At 39.4% G+C, this 14,453-nt stretch overlaps 1 protein-coding gene across 1 annotated transcript in view; it reads left to right on the plus strand.

Annotated features, from left to right (window-relative positions):
- Positions 1-14,453, plus strand: part of LOC100390990 (THO complex subunit 2-like) — a 129,955-nt gene that overhangs the window by 28,812 nt on the left and 86,690 nt on the right. The window contains exons 4-7 of the mRNA XM_054251608.2: positions 2,503-2,554; positions 8,493-8,563; positions 9,383-9,504; positions 10,070-10,203. Of these exons, the coding sequence (XP_054107583.2) occupies positions 2,503-2,554; positions 8,493-8,563; positions 9,383-9,504; positions 10,070-10,203 (379 nt within the window). The remainder of the gene's footprint in view (positions 1-2,502; positions 2,555-8,492; positions 8,564-9,382; positions 9,505-10,069; positions 10,204-14,453) is intronic.

The raw sequence follows: 14,453 nt of genomic DNA on the forward strand, positions 1-14,453 counted from the left end.
TTTCCTTTTTTTAACATTAAAAATATTCAGTTGCTACCAGTCTTTCTTAACTAATATTTTGTGTTTGAAAACTCTTGTCTTACTCTATTTCTGATCTTCAGGTAGCCTGAGTACTTGTATTTAAATAGACGTAACCAGATTTCTTAAGAAATTTGAGGCTACAATCTGATTGACAAGGTTATTTCATTTTGTAAATTGAGCATTGGTATAAGTTTTAGTTTGTTTATGGGATGTGATTCTAATCCTCTTTTTGTTTATTGAAAATGAATAATTCAAGTCCATTTTATGTATGTGTATTTCATTCTTACATAACTTCTTCTTTCTTTTGAGTACTTAATGATGTCTTTATAGATACTTTTGCTGCTTGATTGTCTTTGTCATGGCTTTCTCTTAGGACTATACATTGTCCGTCGCCACAGAAGAGTGTCTTATGTGTCTCCTTGCAGCTGCCAGATTTTTCTTCAGAATTTCTTTTAGTCTCTGAAAATAGGCTAATTTTAGTGTTGCTGTACTGCCAGCAGACTATTAATTGCAACAAATGAATCGTGATCCTTACTAATGGAGAACAGTCCTAAAATTGAGTGTGGGAGTGGAAAGTCAAGAGACAAGTCTAGAATAATGCTGAAATTCTTATTCAGAGATGGGAGGATTTTGGGTCATTTTCTTTTTGTTCCCCCCAAGACGGAGACTTGCTCTGTCACCCAGGCTGGAGTGCAGGGGTGCAATCTCGGCTCACTGCACTCTCTGCCTCCTGGGTTCAAGGAATTCTCTTGCCTCAGCCTCCCAAGTACCTGGGATTACAGGCACGCACCACCACACCTGGCTAATTTTTGTATTCTTAGTAGAGACAGGGTTTCACCATGTTGGCCAGGCTGGTCTTGAACTCTTGAGCTTGTGATCCAGCCACCCTGGCCTCCCAAAGTTCTGGGATTACAGGTGTGACCCACCGCGCCAGCCCAGTTTTGGGTCATTATCTCCAAAGGCTACAACAAGAGTGAGTAAAAAAAATAAAGAGAATATTGAGCTCCAAAAAAGGTGGGGGCGAGGGAGGAGGAGGGCTAAGGATTAAAAAAAAAAAAAACTACCTATTGAGTACTGTGTTCACTGTTTGGATGATGGATTCAATAGAAACCCAGACCCCAGCATTACAGAATATATTTACGTAACCTGTATATATATCTCCTGAAACTAAAAAATAACCCCCAAAACTAGCCTTTAGCTTTTTAGCTGGTTTCATATTTTCAAGATTTCTGTTTCTCTCATACCATTATGATTTTTGCATATCAGCGTTTAAAGTCTTCAATGAAGAGTACGCCATTTTTTAAAATTTATTTTTAACTTTTAAAATGTATATTATTATTATCATTATTATTATTTTTCTTTGAGATGGAGTTTCACTCTTGTTACCCAGGCTGGGGTACAATGGTGTGATCTTGGCTCACCGCAACCTCCGCCTCCTGGGTTCAGGCAATTCTCCTGCCTCAGCCTCCTGAGTAGCTGGGATTACAGGAAGATGCCACGGGCCCAGCTAACTTTTTGTATTTTTAGTAGAGACGGGGTTTCACCATGTTGACCAGGATGGTCTCGATCAGTTGACCTCGTGATCCACCCGCCTCGGCCTCCCAAAGTGCTGGGATTACAGGCTTGAATAACCGTGCCCGGCTATATTATTATTTTTTTTAAGAGATGGGGTTTCAGCATGTTGGTCAGGCTGGTGTCTAACTCCTGACCTGGTGATCCCCCTGCCGTGGCCTCTCAAAGTGCTGGGATTACAGGCGTGAGCCACTGTGCCCGGCCAGAATGTACCATATTTAGCAGTCTTCTTTTTAGTTAGGTGTGAGGTACTCTAAATTCCAGTAATTTCTAAAATGAAACTTCACTGGAACAATGTTACTCATTTGTGCTCTTTAGTATTTCCTAAAGTGTTTAGGTTTCTTTTGTTTTCAAATTATTTCATTGTAGACAGTTAAACATTTTTCCTAAACATTATCTTCCTCTTTATATTTCCTCTGTATTAGGAGAGTTAACATGAAGAATTTTAATATTGGTCAATATAATGATGGGGTTTCTGTTAGTTTTCTAAAAAGAAATTTTTCTGCCCTTCTGCAAATCAATTTTTTTCTTTTTTGACGGTTTGCTATGTTGCCCAGGGTGGAGTGCAGTGTTGCGATCTTGGCTCACTGCAGCTTCCACCTCCTGGACTCAAACAATCCTCCCACCTCAGCCTCCTGAGTAGCTGGGACCTCAGGCATGTGTCACCATACCTGGCTAATTTTTTTTTTTTCAGAGACAGTGTTTCACCAGGTGATCCAGGCTGGTCTCAAACTCTTGGGCTCAAGTCAGCTGCCCACCTGGGCCTCCTAAAGTGCTGAGATTACAGGTGTGAGCTACTGCTGCCAGCCAGTTTTTGTTTTTAGGTTTCACAGAAGAATGTTATTCTGAAACCCTAATACTTGCTGTGTGCTTTTCTGGTATTTACTGTTATTATATTTTTAAAATTAGGAATTTCGTGAGGATATGCCCTCCATTCTTGCTGATGTATTCTGCATATTAGGTGGGTATTAAGCCTTTATTTTACCTGTAATGTGTTGTTTGTTAAATTAATGTACTGTGTTAAGTGAGGTGTTTTACTCTAAGAATTTTACAAATGTTTCTGCGAATGTAGAAGTAAATTGATTCTTTATAGAGAACATAGTAATGTAAGTCAAATTTTATAATCAATGTTATAAAAAAGCTTTAGAAGTATAATTCAAATTGAGTTTTTGACAATGTTGATTTGTATAAATTTGAGCTAAATTAAGTCATTTAAAAGGCCACGTTTTCTGATATTTTAGTAACCAAATAATCTTTTTTTTTTTTGCGACGGAGTGTCACTCTTGTTACCCAAGCTGAAGTGCAATGGTGCGATCTTGGTTCACCGCAACCTCCGCCTCCTGGGTTCAGGCAGTTCTCCTGCCTCAGCCTCCCGAGCAGCTGGGATTACAGGCACACGCCACCATGCCCAGCAAATTTTTTGTATCTTTAGTAGAGACGGGGTTTCACCATTTTGACCAGGATGGCCTCGATCTCATGACGTTGTTGATCCACCCGCCTCGGCCCCCCACAGTGCTGGGATTACAGGCTTGAGCCACCGCACCCGGCCATAACCAAATCATCTTATTCGATGTAGGTTTTTAATGAATGTTGTCAGAATCGCAGACTTAGGACATTCAAGAAATACTTTGCTATTGCACTCTTTGGCTCTTCTTGCTGATTTTAGAAACAGCAAGAAGAGCCAGAGTTAGCAACTTTTTAGTTTTTGCAGAGTAAATAAGGATTCATGTAAGATTAAAAAGGAATGTTTCCTTGACTTAGAAATGTAGTGTCCCATGGCATGGATTTCAAAAATGTTTATTATAATTTTTTTTCTCTAATTTTAGATGTAGATGAAAATAACCGAGCACAGTTTTCCCCATCAGTCAGTTCTGTGCTTTCGTTTATGTTCTTCTCTTTTTTGAGATATGGTCTTGTTCTTTTGACCAGGCTGGACTGCAGTGGTGTGATCTTGGCTCACTGTAGCCTCGACTTACTGGGCTCAAGTGATGCTGCTACCACACCCACCACACCCATCTGATTTTTTTGTTTGTTTGTTTGTTTTGGTAGAGATTGGGTTTCACCATGTTGCCCAGGCTTGTCCGGAGCTCCTGGGCCCAAACAATCTGTCCACCTCAGGCTTCTAAAGTGCTGAGATTATAGGCATGAGCCACTGCACTAGGTCCAGTCTTGTGCTTTTTGTAACTTTGAGTTGAATAGAAGACATACCCAGACATTATCATATTCATTTTATTTATTTAGATCATTTTTAGAGGCAGGGTCTCGCTGTGTTGCCCAGGTTGGTCTTGAATGCCTGGCCTCAAATGATCCTCCCACCTCGGTCTTCCAAAGTGCTGGGATTACAGGTGTGAGCCACTGTACCCGGCCAGTAGTCCCTTTAAAATAAGACATCCTCTGAGGGTTTATGAACCTGGAGTGAATTGTTTTAGCGCATTAATCTTAGTTCTTAGAATTAGATAAATTACTTAAATGTCTTACTGACAATTTAGAATTTGGTCTTGACAAATATAGATGCTGGTGCTTGATCCTTCAGGAAGTTTCCAATTTCGTAAGTTCCCAGTAATGTTGGGAGGAGGTCAAAATGTATGTGGACTGGGAGTGATAAATGAAAAGAGGAGACCATTGATGAGATTGACCACATGTCCCAGTTTTGTTTTGTTTTCACTGGCTAATTATTAAAAGTACCCTGTTTTACTTTCAGAACTATCTTGGTTGGATGATAAAAATATATGCTATGTGTTGGATTGATTGATTTAAGGCAACCAGAAAACCTTTTAAGCTAAAATTTTTAGTCAGGCACTAAAGATATTACCTTGTTTTTGGGCAAGTAAAGATAACCCGAAACAAATTACAATTAAAAAAAACTTTTACTATAAATTTATAAGGCTGTAAGACTGATTTGTAGGTAACATTTTGTGGAAGCTATTGTTCCTTGTTCGTATAAGGAGTATATCTTTCTTTGGGTAATCATCAATTAACAGCTTAATTGGTGCAAGTAATTTCTTTATTGACTTATTAGGTTGTATTTTCCCTTCATAGTTATTTAGCAATATGAATGATTGTTAAATTCATTGCCTTTTACTAGTAACATGATTCATGAAGATGATGCTTGGTTGCTCTTGGGAAATTTCTCTTACCTATTCAGTTCTTTTTTTTTTTTTTTTTTTTTTGAGATGGAGTCCTTGCTCTGTTGCCCAGGCTGAGTGCAGTGGTGCAATCTTGGCTCACTGCCACCTCGGCTTCCCGGGTTCAGGCGATTCTGCTGTCTTAGCCTCCCAAGTAGCTGGGATTACAGGCATGCACCACCATGCCTAGCTAATTTTTTGTGTTTTTAGTAGAGATGGGGTTTCACCATGTTGGCCAGGCTGGTCTGGAACTCCTGACCTCAAGTGATCCACCCACCTTGGCCTTCTAAAGTGCTGGGATTACAGGCGAGAGCCACTGTGCCCAGCCTATCCAGTCCATTTTGACAAGCAAGATTTTGACAGCAAACTTGGAAAGAGGATTTCCCTCACCTGCCCCCTCACTCACCCACCCTCACCCTTGTCAGAGAAAAGGTGATTCAAGGGTGACCCCAGATCAAGGCTGTGGAATAGGACTAAGAATATGAGCTACCTCTAATAATGAAGCTGATGATGACAATAATTATGATAATAGTAACAATGTATAAGTTCAGCTTTTAGAGTAGCTTCCATGTTCTAGGCGTTGTGTTAAGCATTTAGTTTTTATTTTAATCCTTACATTAACTACTGTAAAGGTGGTAGGTGTTCAGATCAGAAAAATGAGGTTCAGTGAAGCGGTGATTTTTTTAAGGCCATGCAGGCCAGTAAGGCAGAATTTGAACCTGTGTCCCTTTGGCTCCACAGTCTGTGATCTTTTTGTTGTATCATGTTGTCTTTTTAAATGTTAACAGTTACAAGGGAAGTTAGTGCTACACTTTCTTTTTTTTTTTTTGAGGCGGAGTTTCGCTCTTGTTACCCAGGCTGGAGTGCAACGGCGCGATCTCGGCTCACCGCAACCTCCGCCTCCTGGGTTCAAGCAATTCTCCTGCCTCAGCCTCCTGAGTAGCTAGGATTATAGGCATGCGCCACCATGCCCAGCTAATTTTTTCTATTTTTAGTACAGACAGGGTTTCACCATGTTGACCAGGATGGTCTCGATCTCTTGACCTCGTGATCCACCCGCCTCGGCCTCCCAAAGTGCTGGGATTACAGGCTTGAGCCACCACGCCCGGCCAGTGCTACACTTTCGAGGTTAAGAGAGCATTTTTTTTTTTTTTTTTCCTGAGACAGAGTTTCACTCTGCTTGCCCAGGCTGGAGTGAAATGATGTGATCTTGGCTCACTGCAACCTCTGCCTCCCAGGTTCAAGTGATTCTCCTGCCTCAGCCTCCCAATTAGCTGGGATTACAGGGGTGTGCCACCATGCCCAGCTAATTTTTTCTGTTTAATAGAGACGGTGTTTCGCCGTCTTGGCCAGGCTGGTCTCGAACTCCTAACCTCAGGTGATCTGCCTGCCTCGGCCTCCCAAAGTGCTGGGATTACAGGCATGAGCTGCTAAGCCCAGCAGGTAGCAACTTTCTTTAACAGGCTAATCATATGAAGGTGAGGGGGCATGAGAGCTATGGAAAGGGTGAGTGTGATGTAAGTTGATATGCTGCTGTGCTGAGGGACCTCTAGGCCGGGGTAGGTAATTGGTGATACTGGGAACTAGAGCGGGAAATAGCTGAGGGCTTTTTATTAAAATGTTTGGGAAAATTAAAGAGAATTTGAGGTAGAGGAGTCAGAAATAAACGAGTTTATTAGAATGCCGTTATGAGTTTGAAACAAAAGAATAAAGAAACCGGGGAAAGTACGGTTGGGATAAAAGAGTCCTGAACTGATTGTTGAGATAGCTCATCTAAGAAATTTACTGAGACCCTAATTCAGCATTTCCTAACATGGTCAGAACCCAAGAGAACGGTTAGATATTTAAGTAATTTATTCAATTCTAAGAATTAAGATTAATGAGCTGGGCCAGGTGAGGTGGCTCATGCCATAATCCCAGCACTTTGGGAGGCTGAGGTGGGTGGATCAAGACCATCCTGGACAACATGGTGAAACCCCATCTCTATAAAAAAAATTAAAAACAAAAGATTAATGAGCTAAAAGAATTCATTCCAAGTTCACAAACCCTCAGAGGATAAGTGTCTTAATCAGGTTAGATGGCTGAGTGGAGAGAGACTTGACTTGAAGAGGATGACTCTGCCATCCGGTGCCCTGATCTTAGAGACCTTGAGGGGAAGATCTTAAGGTCTTTAGTGCCCTGGAGTATAGATAGATGTTGGGTAAAAGGATGAGCCCAGTTTAACCCCAATCCCTTAGAAATCAGCATCCTTAAGAGTTCTAGACTGAGGAGGGACCAGAAAGCCAGATAACAAGGCAACAGTTGGGGATCCCTGAAAAGGATTGGTGAGCTACACATTAATTAAAAGTCTTAATGAGAAATTGAGATTGTACTGTAATTTACATTGCATAAATTACACCCTAAAATTTTGTTAATAAACTTGAACTGACTGTGTGTATAGCTACAGGGGCCAGGATATGTGGAAATGGCAACTGTCCAAGAAGGGAAAGTGAAGAGGGCCAGGAATAATGTGGATATGATTGATGAAAAATCCCCTTCTTTTTGGATTCTCAGTGTTGGCAGTAGAATATGTAGAGGCCAATTTTTATTAGTTTACTAAAACCAGTGCTGCTCTTTATAGCACATTCTAAATTATAATTTGACTTTAAAATTAGGATAATAGTATGTAGTCAGTTAAAGCAGTAATCCTGAGATCAGCTTTGTTTGCAATCCTGCCAATACTGGTTGAAATTTTTGGTGCTTGGCATTTGACACTAATTGTTTTCTTTCTTCCACACTTAAGAACATTTTTTGACAAATTTTCTGAATAACTTAATAAAACTCACGGTCTCAGTTTTTAAATATTTCAGTAGGAAGGTACAATTTTGAATAATTTTTATTTACTGACTAGAATTATAATTCAAGATAAGATGCTAAATTGTTTTTCGGAGACACAGTCTTACTCTGTCACCCAGACTGGAGTGCAGTGGCATGATCTTGGCTCACTGCAACCTCCACCTCCCAGGTTCAAGTGATTTTTCCGGCCTCAGCCTCCCTAGCACCTGCAATTATAGTTGTGCACCACCACGCCCAGCTGATTTTAGAATTTTTAGTAGAGAAGGGATTTCACCATGTTGTGCAGGCTAGTCTTGACCTCAGGCGATCCATCTGCGTTGGCTTCCCAAAGTGCCGGGATTACAGGCATGAGCCACTGCACTCGGCCAAAAATATTTCTAAATACTGCCTTTTCATAAGGTTGGTGGCCAGGTAGCCTGGTTAGAACGTAGTAATTGGACCAGGGTGGCGAAAGTCATGGGTTTGATCTTGAATATTAGAATCTTTAGAGTTAGAAGAAATTTTTGCCATAACCCTGCTTAACTTTCCACCTTAAAGAATCTTTTTTTTTTTTTTTTTTTTAGCATCTCTGACAATTGGTCATTTAAACTTTGTTTCAATGTTTCATTTTTTTGCAAACAATATTTTTTTTGAATGTTTGTTGCTTCCAGCTCCGTAACATGTAGCTCCAGTGTAATTGATAGACTGTTTTTGGCTATATCATAGGTCACAGGGTCAATCTCCAGTTTTAGGAGAAATTAAAGCATTCATATACACATGAAGGGCATCTCATGTTACCATAGTTTTGAATTTTTCCAAATTTAGATTGAGGTATTTTTAAATTAGTTTTAAGGAAAGTAGATTGAGGTATTTTAAAATTAGTTTTAAGGAAACTAAATATCTTTCTTTAGTGCTGGGGAGTCCAGAAACATCAAACTTTTGTCTTCTTTATCATTCTAGATATTGAAACAAATTGTTTAGAAGAAAAGAGCAAGAGAGACTGTTTTACCCAGTTGGTATTAGCATGTTTGGTAGGTTTTAAAAAATATTCTTCCCTTTTAAAAATCTGCATTTAACGATTGTAATAGAAGTTAATCATGTTAATGGTGGAGGATATTGACAGTCAGTTGGCTTTTCTCATTATAAGGTGAAATTTGGGTTTTGAAATGGAGTGTTTTGTGAAATTCGACATGCTGTTTCTATGAAATTAGCATGTAACCATATCCATATCACTTAAACTATACATTCAAAACTGGTGATTTTCCTGACCTAGTAAGTTCCTAAGAAAACGGTTAGCATTTATAAAGTAAGTAGAAATGATTGTAGACAGCTTTTAAATGGATTTTTCCCCTCATAACCTGTTAAGGAGAAAAAGAGCAGAGGTAGTTTAAAAATGGTAAATTCGAGACCTTGTCATAATTGTTATCTAGTAAACCATTTTGTGTTCACAAATTTAGAAGCAGGGAAAACTACCATGGCTGAGGCCTGGAAGAAGGTGCTTGTCTTTGCTACACTAGCATTAAAGTAGGAGGCTATAAAGTGCTGTGTTAGGTGAAAATCCAGTTAAGCCAAATGTAATCTGACTGAAAATTTCATCTGTAGTTCTTGTCATTTATAGGTAGTATACAACATGGATATAATTTTGTAGTGAATTTTTTGAAAGCTGTTTATTAAATATTTCAATATTTGGAGTCATGTTTACTAAACTTGCAAGCCTTTTTATAAATTGTAGGTTGTTCTATAGAGAATGTGATTTTTGTATTCTTATTTAGGAAGCTTTAGTTTGAATATATTTAAGGTTGTGGATGCAATGCTAAGGAATAAATGAACTTTAATGTTTTTTAATCCAGCATTTAGTTTCAGCCACAGTCCTGAAGGAACGCCTGGATCCAGAAACACTGGAATCATTAGGGCTTATCAAACAATCACAGCAGTTCCATCAAAAGACAGTTAAAATCAAGACAAAACTCTTGTAAGTAAATGTATCTTACAGTGCAGATCAAGTAGCTGAGTATGTTTTTTTGTTCATGTTTTGAATGCTAGTAGCTTCTTTGAAGATTATTTTTTTTGTTTGTGATTAGCATATATCTTGTGTTTTTTGCCTTCTAAAAGTAGCCTAATATTTTTGAGTCATCAGTGACCTTTACCTGTGTAAAACCAGTGCTACTTTTGTCCATATTCAAAGTTAAAATCATACTCATGCTATCATCATTAGCAATAAAATAATTTATGACTGGCTGTACTTGGGGTATATTCTTAGTCAGAGATGGAAATAGTGGTAAGTTATCATTCCCTTATATTAACAATATCCTTCTCTTGTCTTACTTGTTTTCCCCGTGTAATTAACATTGGGGTTCTCATATGAAGCACTGTTATTTTTTACTCTAAAAGGTACACAAAGAGGTAAACTTACAAAAACTAATATTATGATTGTTGTAGGTTGGAGATAAGAAAATTCGATGAGAATACAGTACTCTGCGGAAGCTTGTTAATTGAAATTAATTTTATCCCCTTAATGGTATTTTATCTGATTTCAGTTATAAGCAGCAGAAATTCAATTTGTTAAGAGAAGAGAATGAAGGTTATGCCAAGCTGATTGCTGAATTGGGGCAAGATTTATCTGGAAGCATTACTAGTGATTTAATGTTAGAAAATATCAAATCTTTAATAGGTAAGATATACATCTGTACAGTATGTGTTGTTAAGATAACCAGTTGTTTTAACTGTTGGCGAATATCCATAAAGACAAAATGAGTGCATTCCATATACTTTTTTTCTTTTCACTTAAGGAATGGGAGAGGTGTTTAGATTTTACTTTTAATGTTTTATCAGTAATTATAAAATTTAGCGTGATATTTGTGAGAAATCTTTTAGTCACTATTACTTGTGTGTTAATATTAGGTCCTGCTCTGTCTAATCTTTCTTTTGTTGGGGAGGGGATCCTGAGTGGTAAACCAGTGCTTTCAAAAGAGAATGGATGACAAAGAACAGGATGGACTGTTCTGATACAGAATGAATGCCCTATGTTTCTTTAGTATTTCTATTTCTAATTTTTAAGTATTTCTCTATCCTTTATGGAGGACCGAAAAGCAAACATGAAAACTTTAATACAGTAAATCTTCAGTGAACTCTTGAAACCTACAGATGTGTAATTTTGAACTTGATTTTCAAAATAACTTTATTGGGGACTTTGATACATATTTGACTTTATCTTTGTAATAGCCTTTTAAAGTCAGTGCAACAGCGATTGCAAACGTGTAACACATAGCAAAGTTTTATTCTCTCTACCCTTTAAGTAGAATTTCTGTAGCACTACGTTTTTCTTTTCATTTGCATTGATTGTTTGGAGGAAGTAGTTGACTTCTATAGAAAAGATGAATGAGTAGTAGAAAAATAGGGTAATCCAGATTTTCCTAAGGTGGAAAGAGCCTTTTCAAGTATTTGCTAGGTGTTGCACTGTCTTAGGGAAGATTTTGCACCACCTGCCAGAGGAGTCATATTTTGTGCCTCACTTGTTATATCTTTGGGGTGCTTATCCTCAGCTTCCTGGTTCTTTCTGTTTTTTAGAGTTTATATATGACTAAGAAAGCGGGAGAAGGCATCCCAATCCTTATTTCCTTCTTCTAGTGCTTTGTGTAGGAATCCAAATAAAACTGTATTTACTATAATCACCCTTGTTCTTACCAACAAGTAAGTACCTTTTAGTTCATGTTTTAAATTTTTATCTTTATTTTTAAGAGATGGTGTCTCATTATGTCTAGGCTAGTCTTGAACTCATGGGCTCAAGTGATCCTCCTGCCTTGGCCGCCCAAAGTACTGGGATTAAAGGTGTGAGCCACTGTGCCTGACCAAATAGTAGCTTCTAGTTTAAATTTACGCTTTTCTTTGAAGTTTATCTAGTTCCAGCAGCGGATCTTAGTTTCGTTGCTGTTTCTTCCAGTTTTCAATTTAACATCAAGATGGGCAGCCGCCCCATAGGGCTGTGGGACTCTTGCTTACCTGTGTGGCAGTAACCCGTTTTTAAAAACCTTCCTGCGGTGGTCCCTTTCTGTTCGTTTGTTCTTTATTTCCTTCTTTTATTTTTCTTTCTGTGCTTTCTTTTCCTTCCTTCCTTCCTTCCTTTCTTCCTTCCTTCCTTCCTTCCTTCCTTCCTTCCTTCCTTCCTTCCTTCCTTCCTCCTTCCTTCCTTCCTTCCTTCCTTCCTCCTTCCTTCCTTCCTTCCTTCCTTCCTTCCTTCCTTCCTTCCTTCCTTCCTTCCTTCATTCTTCCTTCTTTCTTCTTTCTTTCTTTCTTTCTTTCTTTCTTTCTTTCTTTCTTTCTTTCTTTCTTTCTTTCTTTCGATGGAGTCTCACTTTGTCGCCAGGTTGGAGTGCAGTGGTGCAATCTCAGCTCACTGCAACCTCTGCTTCCTGGGTTCAAGCAGTTCTCCTGCCTCATCCTCCTGAGTAGTTGGGACTCGAGGAGCCTGCCATCACACACCGCTAATTTTTATATTTTTAGAAGAGACAGGGTTTCACCATGTTGGCCAGGTTGGTTATGAACTTCTGACCTCAGGTGATCTGTCCACCTTGGCCTCCCAGAGTGCTGGGATTGCAGGCATGAGCCCCTGCACCCTGCCCCTTTCTGTTCTTTCTAGGGTAGGCGCCAGACTCTCCTGAAGTGTTTTCTGATCTAGCTTGAGAAGCTTGTCAGTACTGCTTTGCTGTAAGTTTGACTTTCCCATCATGTACTTAAGATAGCATTCCCCACATAAAAATTCTGTGCTTTGCAAGATCCTTAGACTTTTCTTTTTTTTTTTCCTTTTTTTACTTTAGATCCTTTTTTGTTGACATCTGTTTCTTCTTCTGTTTCTTGTGAGTTTATACCTTTTTATTCCTTTGTTAGTTGGGGAATATTTCAAAGGGATTTTCTTGACAGTGTGCTTTTATCGTACTAGGTAATGTACACTTCTTAGTGTTCTTCAACTTTGCTCTTGGGAGTATAGGCTGCGATCCTGTTTCTGATGAACAGTGTAACAAACACAACTGCAAGTTCATGAGGCGTATGGACAGTCCATGAGTATAAACAATTTGATTTATTGGTCTAAACCTATTTTCTGACCCACTAAGTAGCACTCACATGTCACCTTGTTAGTGAAGCCTTCCCTGCCCACCCCTGTCAAAATTCCCTACTATTCCCTGATTATTTTTCATTTTTTGCATGTATCACCATATAATATACTCTGTACCTCCTCCCTCTCCGCCTGCATCTAAGCGCTGTTAGGACTGGGGTTTTGTTAAGTACCTCATCCTTAATACTTGGTATGTGGGTGATAAATAAATACTCGGTTAAAAGGAATGAATATTTACTCTATTCTTGCTTAGTCTATACTGACTCTTCACATTTTTTTTTCCTGACATGGAGAATTATAGAAAGTTCATCTCTCCGTCTCAATGTTTATTTATCCCTGGCTAGATGATTTCCTCCTGCCCAATTGTCTGATACATTAACTTTTTTTTTCTTGACACAGAGTCTTGCTTCGTCGCCCAGGCTGGAGTGCAGTGGCATGATATTGGCTCTCCGCACCTCTGCCTCCCAAGTTCAAATGATTCTCATGCCTCAGCCTCCTGAGTAGCTGGAATTAAATAGAGGCACGTGCCACCATGTCCAGCCAATTTTTCTTTTTTATGTTTTTAGTAGAGATGGGGTTTCACTAAGTTGGCTGGGCTGGTCTTGAAGTCCTGGCCTCAAGTCATCTGCCTGCCTCAGCCTCCCAAAGTGCTGGGATTTATAGGTGTGAGCCCCTGCACCCAGCCTGAATGAAACTCTTTTCATTGATGTGAAAATAAGAGGTTGAAACTTCAATTCCAGTGAGTATTCTTTCAGTGTTCTTAGCATTTATTGGATTCCCTCTTAGTGCAGACTTCATCCAGGCCTTGTCTCATCTGTCCAGAACAGCTTACTGACCAGCAACCTGTATTTCTTGGCCTCTTTGGATGGGTTTCTCTGTATTTATTCCCATTGTTTTCTGTTTAGGAACAGTCTAGACAGGTAATACCTTCTTCGCCAGCCTGTGTTAGAAACCGATACCTAGTTTGGGCGGTACCTAGGTTGGTGCATGTACATTCAGGGTACTTGGTCTGACCGGGATAGATCCTTACTTATCATCCTTTAGTTAAAAGGCAGTTTTTTGGCTGGATGCGGTGGCTCAAGCCTGCAATCTCAGCACTTTGGGTGGCCCAGGAGGGCAGATCACCTGAAGGTCGGTAGTTCGAGACCAGCCAGGCCAACATGGTGAAACCCCGACTCTGCTGAAACCACAAAAATCAGTTGGGCACAGTGGCACGTGCCTGTAATCCCAGCTACTCTGAAGGCTTGGGCAGGAGAATTACTGGAACCCAGGAAACGGAGGTTGCAGTGAACTGAGATCACGCCACTGGACTCCAGCCTGGGTGACAGACTGAGACACTGTCAAGAAAAAAAAAAAAAAAAAAAAAAAAGCAGCAGTTATTTGCTCCCAAAAGATTCTGGCACATCAACATTTTTATGTCCTGTCAGGTAGCCTGGGGCTATTTACTACCCATGCAAGCAAGGAAGCAGAACCATTATGCATCTGCATGGTAATTGTTATCTGACAGTGTGAAGGACTTATTAAACAGGAATGAGTAGTGAACAGTAGATTATTGAGCTGCCAAGTCATAGACACCATACAAGTGGCCCTTGCTTGAAGAAGGCAAAAAAAAAAATCTTTTAGAAATTAGAGGAAAGAATGTCACAGGTGGACTCCTTTATTTGCTGAACTAAGCTGTAAGAACTCTACTCTTTTGGATGCCCTTCAAAAAAAAATCAAAGCATGATGCTGTACACTTTAAACGTAGATAATAAAAACACATGATTGCTAAGTGTTCTTTCCTTTCTTCTAAATCAGTGGTCAGCAAGTAT

This window comes from Callithrix jacchus, chromosome Y (assembly GCF_049354715.1).
Source record: "Callithrix jacchus isolate 240 chromosome Y, calJac240_pri, whole genome shotgun sequence".
Taxonomy (NCBI): Eukaryota; Metazoa; Chordata; class Mammalia; order Primates; family Cebidae; genus Callithrix; species Callithrix jacchus.